This window comes from Pygocentrus nattereri, chromosome 1, assembly GCF_015220715.1.
Source record: "Pygocentrus nattereri isolate fPygNat1 chromosome 1, fPygNat1.pri, whole genome shotgun sequence".
NCBI classification, from domain to species: Eukaryota; Metazoa; Chordata; class Actinopteri; order Characiformes; family Serrasalmidae; genus Pygocentrus; species Pygocentrus nattereri.
Window position 1 is genome coordinate 8,728,703 of NC_051211.1, and position 16,979 is coordinate 8,745,681.

At 40.1% G+C, this 16,979-nt stretch overlaps 1 protein-coding gene across 1 annotated transcript; it reads left to right on the forward strand.

The window, feature by feature from the left end:
- The first annotated feature begins 1,408 nt into the window (after positions 1 to 1,408).
- On the forward strand, positions 1,409 to 12,889 carry tmed1a (transmembrane p24 trafficking protein 1a). The gene is made up of 4 exons (XM_017700522.2): positions 1,409 to 1,677; positions 9,212 to 9,309; positions 11,129 to 11,306; positions 12,123 to 12,889. Exons 1-4 carry the CDS (start codon positions 1,489 to 1,491, stop codon positions 12,315 to 12,317), a joined length of 660 nt encoding a protein of 219 aa, XP_017556011.1. The 5' UTR covers positions 1,409 to 1,488; the 3' UTR covers positions 12,318 to 12,889.
- Positions 12,890 to 16,979: the final 4,090 nt, after the last annotated feature.

Sequence of the window (16,979 nt, forward strand, 5' to 3'; positions counted from 1 at the left end):
CTCTACTTTCACACCAACCATCTCCATGTCCACCTTCACTACATCCATACACCTTCTCTGAGGTCTACCTCTTCTCCTTCTACCCGGCAGCTCCATCTCCAACATTCTTTGACCAATATATCCACTATTCCTCCTCAACACATGCCCAAACCATCTCAACCTGGCCTCTCTGGCTTTATCTCCAAACTGCTCCACCTTCACTGTCCCTCTGATCTGCTCATTTCTAATCTTGTCCATCCTCCCAACGAAAATCTCAGCATCTTCATCTCCGCCACCTCCAGCTCAGCCTCCTGTCTTTTAGACAGAGCCACAGTCTCCAAACCATACATCATATTAGAAATCACTTCTTATTAAAATGATTTTAAAATGACATACAAAGTCATACATCTTGGCTGTAAGTGTTTCTTTGTTCCAGAAACACTCACATTTGAGTAGAAATAAACAAATAAAAATCCATTATGATTTGATGTGTGTTAGCTAAAGCATTTTCTAAATCTCTCCTGGACGAGGTCCAGTATTTACAGCCACCATCCAGCACCTAGTTTATCTAATCAATCCTTCAATAAATGAATACAGTTATGCTGCTGATGGAATTGAACAAATCTAAATGACGGAAGTGAGGAAACCTGTCTCTAACCTTTATCATAAATAACTTCACTACCAAAAAACGCCCCTAGGTGTGAATGTGTGAGTGAGTGTCTATGTCTGTCTGTCTGCCCTGCGATGGACTGACGACCTGTCCAGGGTGTATTCTGCCTTTCGCCCAGTGACAGCTAGGCACAGAGCCCGCTACCCAGAAGGAGAAGCAGCTTATAAGAACAACAGAAATGTGACAATACAGAGTAATCCCGCACATTTTATTGTCTTTTGTATATGGTGGCAGGGGGTGGGGGGATAATTGTTTTTGCACTGATAGAATTGCTCATAAATACCCATAAGAGATCCTAGTTACACCTCTGTGCCTCTGTATTCAACTCAAAATGCTGTATTTTGGAAAACACTCCAGTTCTTCTGTGTTTCATTGATGGATATAAGCTGACAGAGATGTGTAGCAATCCTGAATGTCCCCTGTGCGCTGTAAAAACAAACAATTCAATGTTTTAAAAGTGAGCAACCTGGTTGCCTTACAAATTTGAGTTCATTGAACTTCAAGTAATAAATTAACAGAATGTAAAACACAGATTATTGCTCTGTTAACTTACTATTAGAAGTTCAATGGCCTCAAAAATCCAAGGCACCCAGGTTTCTTACTGATTTAAGTTGAAACATTGAATCTTTTTTCACAGTGTGGGTTTTATCTGCTCCGGCAGGTCGTTTTCAGAGTTGTCTGTGTACCGACAGGGGTCGCTGTTCTGCCGTTTCATTCTGCACGGCTCCACACGGCTTCACCACCTCGTCGTCAGGAGTTCCTGCAGCAACAGGCAGGTTCTGTCATTCAGTCAGAGAAAAATGTCTGAGAGAAACAGCTGATTCCGTAGATTCGTCACGATGGAGCTCAGTTTGACGTGGCGCTGCTTCAGCCTCTGCGCGGTTTGGCTTCTGCTGCTCTCTGTGGATTTTAACGTCGCTTTTGAGAAGAACCTGGACACTGAATTCACTTTCCTTCTACCTGCTGGCCGAACTGAGTGTTTCTTCCAGCCAGTTACGAAGAACAGCAGCATGGAGGTGGAATACCAGGTTAATGCTGACACGAGATAAACCTTGTTTTTCCACAGAGTTGATGCTGAAAGCTGTTTTGGAGTATCACATATGGAAATCTGATATATGGCCATATATGCAAATATAACTTAAAGAGTCAGGCGTATAAGATACACGCACATATATGTTTTGTATGTAGATATAAGTATCAAATATTGGACATGTATGATAATGTATGGATCATATGTCTGCCATATGGCTGAGTACATTCCAGTACAGTTAGGTGTTACTGTTTTAACTGTTTGCCTTGAAATATTAAACCATTTAAACATGTCAGGCAACAAAGCTTCCATTGGGTTCATCATGATTAAATGGTTTTTGGATATGTGGAAGAAGCAGAGAAGATGGGAACACCTTACGTAATAAAACATAACGTAGCATATCACTGCTGTCAGAGCAAAACCCGGTGTCTCCAAAATGCTCCAACTTTACAGGAGAAGGAAAAACATACTGTTAATGTAAGTCAGTGACACCAGACTTCTTCCAAGTCACTTTAGGCTTTTTCTTTTGGTCCGTTCATCATGAAATTTATATGTAAGGTAAAGGGCGACATGCCTTTTTAAATTATGTCAAAAGCTAAAATGACGAAAACTGAGATACGAGGTTTTGTTCCAGCAGAAGTGATATATGAGTGATACGCCTTCCATATATGAATAATGTTTTCTGGCATATATTGGGTGCCACTTTATGTTGAGCAGTCCTTCTTAGATGAAGCAAACACTGAACAGACTCTCAGTAACATGTCAAAACACATGAGGGTTAGGGCCAGGGTTAGGATTAGGTTTTGGGTTGAGGTTAAGGTTATGGTTAGGATTAGGGCCAGGGTTGGGGTTAGGATTAGGTTTTGGGTTGAGGTTAAGGTTAGGGTTGGGATAAGGCCCAGGGTTAGGATTAGGTTTTGGATTGAGGTTAAGGTTAGGGTTAGGATTAGGTTTTTGGTTGAGGTTAAGGTTAGGGTTAGGATTAGGTTTTTGGTTGAGGTTAAGGTTAGGGTTAGGATTAGGGCCAGGGTTAGGATTAGGTTTTTGTCTGAGGTTAAGGTGATGGTTAGAATTAGGCCCAGGGTTAGGATTATGTTTTGGGTTGAGGTAAAGGTCAGGGTTAGGATTAGGGCCAGGGTTGGGGTTAGGATTAGGTTTTGGGTTGAGGTAAAGGTTAGGGTTGGGATTAGGCCCAGGGTTAGGATTAGGTTTTGGGTTGAGGTAAAGGTCAGGGTTAGGATTAGGTTTTGGGTTGAGGTAAAGGTCAGGGTTAGGATTAGGGCCAGGGTTGGGGTTAGGATTAGGTTTTGGGTTGAGGTAAAGGTTAGGGTTAGAATTAGGGCCAGGGTTAGGATTAGGTTTTGGGTTGAGGTAAAGGTCAGGGTTAGGATTAGGGCCAGGGTTAGGATTAGGTTTTGGGTAAGGTTAGGTTTTGCATGATGGAAGTAACTTATTAACACTACATCTTCTTAATGTAAGTAATGTATCAACAGAACATCTACAAGATATTTACTTCAATGTATTCAGATGCTTCACTACTGCTACTTCACTGATATGCCATTGATGTGTTGCTGATAATCTGTTAAGAGTTCATTAATCATCTGCAAAGGACCACTTAAAAGAAGTGTTACCATGTACACTCACCGGCCACTTTATTAGTAACACCTTGCTAGTAAAAGGTTGGACCCCCTTTTGCCTTCAGAACTGCCTTAATTCTTCATGTCATACTTTCAACAAGGTCTTGGAAACATTCCTCAGAGATTCTGGTTGGTTATTTGAGTTACTGTTGCCTTTCTATCATCTGGAACCAGTCTGCCCATTCTCCTCTGACCTCTCACATCAACAAGGCATTTTCGTCCACACAACTGACCGCTCACTGGATATTTCCTCTTTTTCGGACCGTTCTCTGTAAACCCTAGAGATGGTTGTGAGTGAAAATCCCAGTAGATCAGCAGTTTCTGAAATACTCAGACCAGCCCGTCTGGCACAAACAACCACGCCACATTCAAAGTCCCTTAAATCCCCTTTCTTCCCCATTCTGATGCTCGGCTTACACTTCTGCAAGTTGTCTTAACCACCTCTACATGCCTAAATGCATTGAGTTGCGGCCGTGTGATTGGCTGATTAGCTATTTGTGTTAACAAGCAACTGAACATAATAAACCTAATAAAGTGGCCAGTGAGTGCATGTCCCATATTTGAAAATGGAATAACTTGGCATATTTGTCACATGTATGTCCATATATGGCTAATAAAAGTTGGATAAAAGAGAATATGCTAATATCATATCAACTCCATTTCCAAAACAGTTGGAAACAAAATGCAATGATATGCAAACCATTTGAACTCTATATTTAATTTGAAATGCTTCAAAAACAGCATATCAAATGTTGAAACTGAGAAATTGTATTGTTTTTTGAAAAATGTATTTGATGCCAGCACCACATTCCAAAAAAGTTGGGCCGGGGGCAACAAAAGGCTGGTAAAGTTGAGTAATGCTAAAAAAAACACCGGGTGGTTAATTGGCAACAGGTCAGTAACATGATTGGGGTGTAAAAAGAGCATTTAGAGAGGCTGAGTCTTTCAGAAGTAAAGATGGGGTGGGTTCACCACTCTGTGAGAAAATAGTGCAACAATTCAAGAAAAACATTACTCAATGTAAAAGAGCAAAGAACTTTTGCTTTTCATCATGAACAGTACATAAAATAATTCAAAGATTCAGAGAATCTGGAGAAATCTCTGCATGCAAGGGACAAGGCCAAAAAAAAAAACCAGTATTTGCTGGCCATGATCCTTGGGCCCTCAGATGGCACTGCGTTGAAAACAGACATGATTCTGAAGAGGAAATAACTGCATGGGCTCATAAAAACGTCTGAAAAACATGCACAAATGCTAATTAAAACTCTGACACTCAAAGAAGAAAGCATATATAAACAGGATCCAGAAACGCTGCCACCTTCTCTGGGCCCAAGGGGAAGTGGAAAAGTGTCCTGTGTTCCGACAAACCAACACTAGAATTTCTTTTTGGAAATCATGGACACTGTGTCCTCTGGGCTAAAAACCACTCTGTTTATGATCAGTGCATAGTTCAAAAGCCTTTGACAAAAGGCATTGATTATCTCAGCAAGACGATGTCAAACCACATTCTGCACGTATTACAACATCATGGCTCCATATTAAAAGAGTTTGGGCGCTAAACTGGCCTGCTTGCAGTCCAGACCTGTCACCACTGAAAAAAATTGGCACATTATAAAATGAAAAATATGACAAAGGAGACCCTGAACTGATGAGCAGTTGTAATCCTGTGCTAAGCAAAAATGGGAAAACATTTCACCAACTGGTCTTACAGAGTGTTGTTAAAAGAAAAGGAGATGAAACACAGTAGTAAACATCCCCCGTCCCAACTTTTTTTGGAACATGTTGTTGGCATCAAATTCAAAATGGGCATATATTTTTCGAAAATAATAAAATTCTCAGTTTCAACATCTAATCTGTTGTGTTTGTACTACTTTCAATGAAGTATAAGGTGTGAATATTTTGCACATCGTTGAATTTTGTTTTTATTTTCATTTTGCACAGCAGCCAATGTTTTTAAAAAATTGGGTTGTATTTGAAATTCATATATTACCACATATCAGGGTTTCATATGGAACAAATCAACCTGCAGTAGAAATGAATGAGAGCGGAGTTGCTAACGAGTCAGCATCGCTGTGAGGAGAAAGTTTCTGGAAATATTCGAATGGCAGCTTCTCTTTGTCTTAATCATTTGCATTGTTTTTCTGCCTTAGTGTATCACTGAATCAGATGACATTAGGAAAGCTGTAGTAGGAGGACGACTGTATGCCACTTTTCTGATCACAGATTACTTGGCTGAGAATTTGCTGTTGCCGTTTGTTTAATCAAGCTCCTCCTGACCTACGCCTTACATTCCCAGTGTGTCAGCAAACACAATTCGCATCACTATCAGCACCTCCAACGATCATTCAAATGGGGAGAGATAGTCGAGCTGCTCGCTTGCGTTCAGAATTGAAGCTGTTAATCATTCCAGGATGTGTAATTCAGTACAGTGGCACCAATCAGTATTTGGGCACTTTAACCATTTGAGCATTGGTAAACATTCTTTACTTTCTTTATGTTGCTTTATTAAATGCTTAACAAAATGAAATTTGTTTCAGAGAGACTTTTAGCGCAACATCAAACTGAGAGTAGACTCTGTCAGTGTGGAGAAACCCTGGAGAAGAACTGCAGATCACACTGTCTACTAAAGCAGAGAAAGTCTGGGGCTGTTTTTCTAACATACACACTTAAAAAGATTCTTCAAGGGTTCTTTAGTAAAGGGAACGGTTCTATTTACAACCATGAGTTCTATATAGGGCCATTTCATGCTTAAATTATTCTTTTACACAGTGAAATGGTTCTTACGATTGATGGAGAATGTGTTGTGTGGGTCCCTTTGGAAACTGGAAAACAATAGAACAATGTTTTTGGTATATAGAACCAGGTCCTATGTGAAACCATACACAACACATTCTCCTTCAGTCTGAAAAACCATTTCACCATGCAAAGATCCATTTAAACATGCACATGTTTGTGTATAGAATGCATGGTCCTAAAAAGAACCATTGCCTTTACCGAAGAACCTTTTTTAAGTGTGTAGAGTTGGTGAAACTCATCAGCCACGCAAGTGAAGACAGTGATTCTATATAGAACCATGAACACTTTGCCTGATTAAAGGGTTCTTTGCAACAGTGAAACGGTTTTTCAGATGAATGAAGAATGTGCTGTATATGGTTCTATATAGAACCTTTTCAAAAAAAGGCTTTATATGGCACAAAAAGTGTTCTACTGTTGTTATGATATGAGTGTGTAAGAATAGAAGAACCTTTTTGGTGCTATATAGAACCCTTTTCAAAACATTCTTTATCAATCTGAAGAACCATTTAATCACATAAAGGTTAATGAGTGTTCGTGGTTCTATATAGGATCCATGTTCCTTAGTAAAGAACCCTTGAAGGACCATCTTTTTAATGGAATTCATGAAAATGCCAGTATTGGAAGGGTCTGTTTAAAATACATGGCAGTTGATTAGACATTTTGCTTCCCAACACAATGAACATAGTACATTTTAAGTATGGCACAAATGTCTGAATACTTCTGGAGCCACTGTATGTCATTTCCTATTAACCGTAACCCAGGAAGAAGGAAGAAGAAGTCTAACCTTGCAATGTAAGTTCATGTAAAGAGATCTTGTCTTTGTGCTTTTGTCATGAACTTTTCACATACTGTAAAGAGCAACTGCTGTTTTCAAAGGCAAGGTTTTGTTTTGACAGCAACGATATTGTTTAGTCATCATTATCTAAAAGACTGCAATATGCAAATGAGTGCTGTAAGTAGTTGCATCTTGTGAGCATCCTGAGTAATCTCAGATGTTAGAGATTAGCATTTGTGTGGGTGTTTTGAGGACGGTAGTGACATAATCCAACAAATTTACGTATTTTTGGTCAAAGTAACGCAGGCCATCTCACACCACTGTGGTTTTAATGGTGTATTCCAGCCAAAATGAAAGAATTAAACCATTTCTACATCTGTCAACAGGCCTACGCTCATCCTACAGCTGTACCAAAAGAGAGTTAGGTTTTCCTGTTCGAAGTCTAGAAAAAACCCTTCTGATGACATATCTTAAAGGTGGGAAGGATTAGAAGTGCTTTGGGGCAAATACATGGTGGGTGGTAGGGTGGGATGCAGAAGGAAGCCACATAGCTGACGTCACTGTTAATAAGCTGAATATCTCATAAGTATTTACTAACGTCTACATCAGTGCATTTTCACTGGGGGATTCCCAGTAGTTGAACGTATTTACAAACTGCATGCTGGGTATTATAGTGAAAGACAATATTGATGGATGAAAACACAAAAAGGATACAAAATACAAAAGTGCTGCTCTCCAGAAAATTATATAACGCATCAAATAACATTAAATGCTAGAATTTAGTTTTTGCTGGAATGGCCCTTTATAATTATTACATATTGCAGTTGCAATGTGGTATTTTTGTCTACATCATGAAGCCCTTACTGCCAATAGTTGTGTCCTACTACATTGCACTGACTGTTTTATTCATTTTGCTTCTGAAATAACGGCCTATGTTTCTGGGCTTTATGTGGAATACAGCTGTGCAGCTGCTGAACACGTTAAGAGCTCCAGTCCAGTCAGTGAGATGATCAAAGCCAGTCAGTGGAGTCAGATGCCTACATTAATTACTCTCTATAATGACAACTAGTCATTGGTTCAAACCACAGGCAGTCCTAGCAGTGAAGTGGTTTTAAAGGAGAATTCTACTGATTTCTTTCTAAATTTCTGCATAATTCAATGGTTCAGATGTAAGCAAAGTTATACAGAGTGGTTTGATGTGAAGTGGCTAATTGTAGAGAAACTTAGAGGCTCTTACTTCTTTGTAGTGGTGATTGGATCCAGGGGTCAGGATATCTGTAATGCAAATAAAGCCTTTTTATTGACTGTCCAAAGCCATCAGTAAACCTACACATGTTTTTGTGTTTATATATGAAACGTTAATCATGCTAAAATAGTGGTAAATCTGGAAAGAATAAGTTTTATTTGGGGACTATTTTGCTATAACGCTGGGGGCAGTCATGGGCTGGAGGTTAAGGGACTGGAAGGTTGCCGGTTCGATCCTCTGAGCCAACAGTACGTGACTGAAGTGCTCTTGAGCAAGACACCTAACCCCCAACTGCTCCCTGGGCGCTGCGGATAGGGCTGCCCACCGCTCCAGGCAAGTGTGCTTACTGCCCCCTAGTGTGTGTCTTCACTAGTGTGTATGTAGTAATTCACTGCACGGATGGGTTAAATGCGGAGGTGAAATTTACCTGTTATGGAACTAATAAGGGTCCCTTAATCAATAAATGTCTCTCTCCCCCTGAAATTATTTTAAACAGTCTGTTTCAGGCCAAAAACTTGTCTCAAAATGATCGTAAAACAATGTATAAGGCATCACGCAGTGCATTTGTAACCATTTCAGGTTATAACTTTCTGTGGTAAAGTTTTAGAGGCATTTACATCTTCAGCCGTCTGGTTCCTGTCAACAATTCTGACTCGGTAACAATGTTTTTCTCATCAAACCACTATGATTCATCTTATTGATGAAGTTAATGCAGAAATGTTCACTTTCACTCTTTCAATGTGGCAACTGATCAACACGCCTCATCTTAAACTGTAGGATCACAAAACTGTGTAGTGCTGTGGACTCTTCAGGAGTAGAAGGCAGTCCCTGGACTAGAAGCAGCACAAGTCTGCAGACACAGTTGTAGAGAGCAGGAAGAATTTGCTTATGCAAATAAGTGGGTCAGAACTGTGTTTGTCTTTGAGTTCTTGTTAGATGGAGCTAATGGCATTAATTCAGTGACTGTACCTTATGAGCCATTAGTACTCCATCTGTATTTTTCCATATGTATTTGACCTATTGGTGCTAATTAACCTAGATGGACTCACCTGTTCCATTTCTGCATTTCTCTTTACAGGTTCTTGCAGGCTCAGGGCTGGACATAGGCTTCACACTAATCTCCCCCTATGGATACAGGCTGGTCTCCGAGTTCATGAAATCAGACGGCTTCCACATGTGAGTATGAATTAGCACAGCATTAATCCACAACTTCACACACTTACACGAACATTTCTGATTGTGTATTTAGCGTATGTTTATTATAAAATGTTACACCATCAGTTAACAGGACACCAGGACAGGAGGATTCATTTGCATATCATTTACATGGCTCCCGCTCCTGTTTGTGTCCTGTTTTGTTGTCTTTGCTGTTGTAACAAACCCTCGTCTGTCTGTAAAGATAACTTTACAGGAACAGGAAAAACTGTCAAAATAAAAAGGACACTCAGAGAAAACAGTACTGAACTGCCGCTGACCACTGAAGGTACATTTACAGTATTTGTATCTTCATGAATAAAAATGTACCTGTACAGATCCATTTTCTCTGATGGCACAGAGATGCACTGATTTCAATTTGGTCGATCTCAATGTCTTTATCGTCAAATTGCCACTTTTTCCTCTTTAATGAGGCAAATTGATAATATAAAAAGTTTTGCCTTAGGCAATATAACAATATTTATTGCTATTATGATACATCATAATTTGTTACAGTCTGCTTCTTTGAGCATATCGTGGATATTGTCAGTACTTAGAAAACACATCCCAACTGCAAGTTTGATTACAAAGAGAGGGTAATTAGCCATGTTTAACTGGATTTAATTGGACCTGAAATCAGTACAAAAACACTATTTTATGTTTTAACTGCTGTTACCTCTTAAAATCTCAGGTTTATTACAATCTAAGTCCCATTATTTAGTAACTAAAGAGACTTCAGTGCAAACTGGTTCAGCTATTCCTAGCTTATAAAAGTGTGTATTAAAATTTTCGCCATTTCAAAGCGAGGGGTCGAAAGTTATGATGACATTTTACACCGTAGAGGGTAAAATAACTAAAATCCTTGCATTTGAACATTTGTCCACAAATGCGCATGAGGAAGGTCAAAACTTGTGTTTTCTCAGGGGTCTTTGATACAACCAGATGTTTGGCTCATTCAAAAAATTTCTTATTAGTGACAGGCTCTAATTAGGGGTTAACAACATGACAGTACTTTATTGTTATCGTGATGTTACAATACCCATTTCATAGCATATTGTGAATGTTGTCAGTACTTAAACACCATTGATCAACTGCATGCATCATTACAAAGAGAGCATAATTATTTTGGATGAGTAGATGAAGTGCAGCACAGTATGTACAACTCTGGAAATCAACAGAAAACTGTAATGTGTATCATAGAAATGTATTGTGATATCTTATTTTTGCCATATCACCCACCCGTAACTCTAATGACCCATCAAAATGAACCTAAGGTAGAGCTTACATTTACCAAATTTGGTAGACGCTCTTATCCAGAGTGACTTGCAATTTGATCATTTTTACACAGGTAAGTGAAGGTAGTGTTAGGAGTCTTGCTCAAGGACTCTTATTGGTATAGTGTAGGGTGCTTGTCCAGGTGGGGATTGAACCTTAGCCTACAGCGTAGAAGGCAGAGATTACCCATTACACTATACCAACCACATACTTACCAATCTTCTCAGCAATAGGCCTGGGCAGTTCCAGGTTTAATACCAACAGAAGCAGACATGATCGTTCACTGAGAGTAATTGAATAGACAAGCAGGATCACGTATTGGTTTTAATACTCCAAAATTGATTTAGCTGATTTGCAACCTGAATTGCTACATAATGGTTAATGCATTTGACACCCCTACTAGTCAAAGCAAAGGTCTCTAGAGTCATTCCTTCTAAACAGTTGGTCTTCACTTATCTTCACTTTCTTTGGGACACTCACTGTAACTGTCCTCTGCACTCTTGCTCCACTAATTACTCTCTCTCAGTGTGGACCCCACAGAGGAAGGAGACTACAAGATCTGCTTTGATAACAGCTTCAGCACGTTGGTGGAGAAGATGGTCTTTATGGAGGTGATTGTGGACTCAAAGGATAGGGCTGATGAGGACTGGGAAAATTTAGCGGAACCTGAAAACCCACTGGGGTACAAGCTGGATGACATCAAGGTACAATGCTGGGCCGTTGTCCTGATCATAAATGCTGTTCCTGGCACACGTTACTGCTTCATATAAACTTGTTCATGTGGTTTCTGACACTGTCATTTATCAAAACAGACAAAATTACACCAAATAGCTAAAACAGCTGTAGCACTATGAAGTCTTTTCTGTTTACTTTTCTTTGTTTTCATAGATAACAGTGTGTCATACGGTGTCATAAGCAAGATTATTCAAGATTACGTAAAGGAACATTTACTGATTTTTCAAAATTACGAAATAAATCAGTGGTTGAGATGTAATGAAAGCTGAGAATGGTTTAATGTGAAATGGCTTATTTTAGAGAAACGACTTACATTCCTTTACAGAGATGGGGGCAGGAGCAAAATACCTCCAACACAAATATAGCCAGTTTTACATGTAATGTTGTCGACAGTAAATCTAAAACATCCGTTTTCTTTGGGGACCTAACACTTAAATTATTCCGATTCAGTAAGTACTGTGAACTAAGTAGCGGTTCTCAGGGTTAAAAGGGTTCAAATATATTTTAAGCCAAAATCTTATCTCAAATCTATCATAACACAAAGTCTCAGGCAGTGAATTCATACAGTAACTTTCTGTGGTGTAGCTTTTATAAGCAATACATGCTTTAGATTTCTGGTTCTTATCACCAACCACTGTGAACAATTCTGACTTTCTAGAATGATGTGTTTCACACTGAATTAACTTGTTTACATCTTATTGCAGAAATTTGCAAAAATGTTCCCCTTGAGTCTACACTTCTGCTCAGTACAGTACTTTCTCTTTCACTCTCTGTCTGTCATGCAGGAGGTCATGGAGGCCGTTCACAAGAACCTAGAGCGCAGTGGTCAGACGCAGGCAGTGCTGCGGGCATTTGAGGCGCGAGATCGTTACCTGCTGGAGGATAACCTGTGGCGTGTGTCCTTCTGGTCCAGCGTTAATCTGCTGCTCATCCTCACTGTCGCCTTTGCACAAGTTTATGCGGTTCGCAGGTTATTTTAGGACTGCTAAGTCCGCTTGTTGGACACACATACACCTCACAGACTCCTGGACAGAACAGTCTGCGTGGTGTGACGCTGCTGCATCTACAGAGTAGTGGGTACTGTGGGTCATTTTCTGAGACACAAATTAAGCTGATCTTAAGGCCTGAGATGATGAATTCCCACATTTTAACCAATCAGTGGTGATTCTGAAAAGCCTTCATATGTGGCAGTACTGTACTTTTTTGGGGTACACATTTCATTGTTTTTTTAGCATTTTCCAGCCCCTCCTAACTTCTTTGTAACTGCTGACATGTTCTTGTTAGTTGACCCTTTCAAAAAGCCATCCAGGCTGAAATGAGCAGAACCAGCTGTTAAGGCCTGAAATGCTCAGAGAATATAAACCTCAGCCAACTCAGGCATTCAGATCTTTTGGAACGCTGCTGCAATAATACACGACACCACAACCATGATAAATTCAAAGTGGGCTTTTTTTGTAGTTTAGTTTTGCTTTATGGACTGAATGAACTGAGGAGTGAACAGCATGATTTATACCAATGTTTACATACTGTATTAAACTCTTTCTACCCCAGGCCTCAATATTCTTTTTGTATGCTTGTTGCTGCTGTTCTGTTTTCTGTGTTTGGCCACATGGAGACTCTCTGTGGTATAAAAGAAGGTGCTGAGACACTACATGGCAGCACACGCCAATAATATCTGTCTGCAGAGCCGCAAAGCCACAGTTTCACTCCAGCAGGTTCAAGCCAGTGGCATTCAGCGCATGCGTCGACGCTTGTTTTGGTTTTTCTTAGCGTGTTTTTGTCTAATCAACATTTCAGTCGTTTTATGTGGGTTTCCAATAAATACGTGACAGATTTTGGTCTAACATTATATTTTAAGTTTTAGGCTAAAGGAACTTTAGTCCGAACGTATATAGAGATTTCCTGGCTCAACTTTCCTATACATGGTACAATCGCTCTGTCCTACTGCGTATGTGACCCACAGGCCTGAAACCGCTGGAGTAAAAGAGGCGAAAAGAAACATATTACACTGACTCTTGTTACTGTACTTGTGTACAATTTCCCCTGTCTTCTGAGTTTTTATATGTTGATGATGGAAGAAGTTTTCTTTGGGCACTGTTTTATCTTAAAGGCCTATCTGTAGCTCTCATGAATGCGCTTTGAAGAAATGTGTTTTAAGCCGAAGCCTGATCTAAACCTACTATTAAACATCATTTTTCCACAGTCATCTACAAGTATGCAGGTTTAGCTAAATCATGATCAGATGATCATGCAAACATGTGGCCTTTGAAGCCAGTTATCATCACCACTTACTGCATTTTAATACGTCCAACAGCAGATAAGCTCATCATGCCCTGCACTATTCAAGTTGAATAAGTTAAAGAGATTCTGGCTACACCATGAACATTCCAAAATAATGATCTGCCAGAGTAAACAAGCAAACCGTGCCATTTTTCACCACAACAAAAACAGCATCAACTTTGTAAAGATGGAACATGCCACCAAGGTAACTGTTCAATGAAGCCTTCTTTTTTGAGTGGGTTAGAGTAGTTTCCATAGTAGGCGTTATGTAGAATATGAACAGACAGAACATCCTAAGTACCGTTGCGAGGTCCTCAACACGAAATGCATCAAAGCAGAGTTTGGAGTAGATGTAGTAAACCAGAATTCAGAAGGTTTCATCTGGGGGAAGAGCTTTTTCTTATAAAGCCCCCAAACTCTGGAATGATCTTCCAGAAACTGTTCGGGACTCAGACACAGTCTCAATCTTTAAGACTAGGCTGAAAACTCACTTGTTCAGTTTAGCTTTTGGTAGCTAATGTTTCCCCTTAGATAAAGGGAACAGATCCAGGGGTCCATGGACACAGGGAATTATAGTAAACTGAGACGCTGGTGCTGTCGTCCCGCTGCTCGCACGCGGTCACTCAGGTTTGTGGACGGTGGAGCGGAGGGATGCCAAACTGTTTCAGAGTGCTGCCGTGTCTGTGTGTCCTTCTGGTTCTCTCCTTTTAGCTAAGCTGTCAGTCAGATCTGTAAATGTTTACATCCCCTGTTTATGTACAAACGGATAGAATAAAACTAATTCCCTGTCCCTGCTTTCTTTCCGAGTATACAATCACCCATATGTCTGGCTGGACACTGAAGGACGACCAACTGCCGAGCACTCCTGCTACCCACTTCAGACCAGCTGCCCATGCCCCAGCTGCCACCACCTGCCTTGGACAAGCTGCCCACCCAACACTGATGTTCTCATAGACTCCTAGTTATTCCTAATACCAGTATTACTGCTAATAATATTAGTAGTATAATCACTTGTAGGTAGTTTGACCAGAGGAGGATGGGTCCCCCCTGGTGAGCCTGGTTCCTCCCAAGGTTTCTTCCTCAGTTCTGAGGGAGTTTTTGCTTGCCACTGTTGCCCCTGGCTTGCCCACCAGGGGGTTTCTGTACATTGTTACAGTCCTGTTGAAACTTTGTCTTTTCTGAAATTCTGTAAAGCTGCTTTGTGACAACATCCGTTGTAAAAAGCGCTATACAAATAAATTTGATTTGATTTGATTTGATTTAAACGCACTCTTTATTTACCACCAGCTTGTCTTTGTACTGCAGCTCATGTAGTTCAGCTTTCTTTGTATGATTCAACGGCACGACTCCGTCTGCACCCGGCTGCTCACTGCCAGCTTCACCATAAACAACAACGATGACAAAGATAAAATGAATAGTATTAGAACTTGAACTCGAACTGTACACAAACTGCAGTTGTGTGAACGGATGGTAACAGAACCCTACAGTAAAGTGATACTGAACAGATAGTCCCAACACTACCTAATGCTAACCTAACCTGATTAAAAATAATCAAATTGTAAGTCGCTCTGGATAAGAGTGTCTGCCAAAAACCGTAAATGTATGCAGATGTTACAGGAACAATGTTAAGATTTACAATTATACAGAAGCCTCAACACCAAAATATATTGTCAAAATATTTAGTATTGTCCTGTTACGGCTTCCATTCTTTTCAGGAGGCTTGCCTTCAGTTTTTTAAAGAAATCCACAGGGATATTTTCAACATTTTTTAAGTTCAGTCTTATATGTTGGATACATTTAAGCAGCTAAGGTGTGTTCAGGTAGTTGCTTATGAGGATGTTAGTGTCTCTATGAACAGTAACATAATGTTGGTGACACCTTGGCGAACCTGGAACTGGTTGGTTTTAAAAATGTAAGCGTTAGAGTTGCATTGTGGGGCACCCTGTTAAATATACATGTCCTGCTTTTTTCTGACACCGAAAAATGAATAACTTGTACTAAATGGCCGTTTTGGCTGGAAATGAAATACATGAGAGGAAGGTCTCTGAATTGTGCACAGTACATACAGTAACAATGTACACTAATGTACACTACTCTGGGTTAGTCACTCTATGCACTTGTACAAGTTGCATAGAGGAAACTGCAGCTCATGGAGGCTGGAAAAGGAAAAGGAAGAGTCTAGGGACAATGCAGTCTTTCTGGGCCACATGAAGAAATTATGATCTTTTTAAAAAAGCAGAGAAACAGCCTGTTCTGAAATGCACTCCAAAAATAAACGGTTATATGAACTTGCAATTAGGCCAGATGTTTCCATTTAATCAGTCAGCCATGTACAGTCTTTGTTACTAATGTAAAATCGTATGTATTTGATGTCGACACTTATCAACAATCCTTTTGATTGACTTTTTTATGCGATGCTTTCTGACAGCAATCTTGCAACCAATCAAAAATGTTTCAGACTTTTTTTTTCAGAATTTTTATTAGGTAGCAAAAATGGAGAGAACTAGAATGATTGCTACAAATCAGAAAGCAATGCAAGATGAGATGCTGCTCTGAAATGGGAATAAATAACACTGCTGAAAAAGAGAGCTGGAAAGGTGGATTCAAAAGAACTTCAAAAAGAGTGATAGCCTATTTGGGACTTATTCAGCTTTGCTTGGTAGATTGGTAGATGAAGCAAGCCTCCACAACTTTACCAAACAGATTTCCCTCAGGGTTGTCATTCTACTCTTTCCTCTGCTGCGTGGGGCCTGGTTCAGGCGTCACTAGGATCCCAGGAAGTTTCCTGCTGATTTCATCCCCAACGAACAAGTCCTAGCCAGACATGCCCAGTACTGGCAGCCCCTTGCCACTGTCAGTGTGATATGGCCAACCTTCAGATCAGTTCTATCATCTCCTCCACCCACACTGGCTTTGGTGATACACTTCAGAGTTCTGACTGAAGAACCGTTAACATCTGTGCACACTAAGCTGCTGACCGCATAATTTTTCTCTTCAGCACCAAATTTAGGGCCTCAGGGAAGTCACATAAGGCAGGTCAGCTCTGTTTGGACCAGCAGTTTAGGTGGAGTGCTGTGATGCCATGATAAACTGGCCTTGAGCTATATCACCAAAGTCATTACAGGTAAGTCTGGTCACTCTGCTGCCGTTATTGTAACGCCACAGATACAGATATTTCTTGCCACACAAGATCAGGCTCCTTTTTCTTCAATGGTGAGACTTTCCCCGCAAACAGAGGCCATGTTGAGCGTTACAAATTTTCCCATTCATATTTTAAACAGTGATTATTTCGCTGAATGTCATTACCTACAATCCTTTCTCTGCCATCATGAAACTTGAAAAGGGAAATAACTCAATAAATT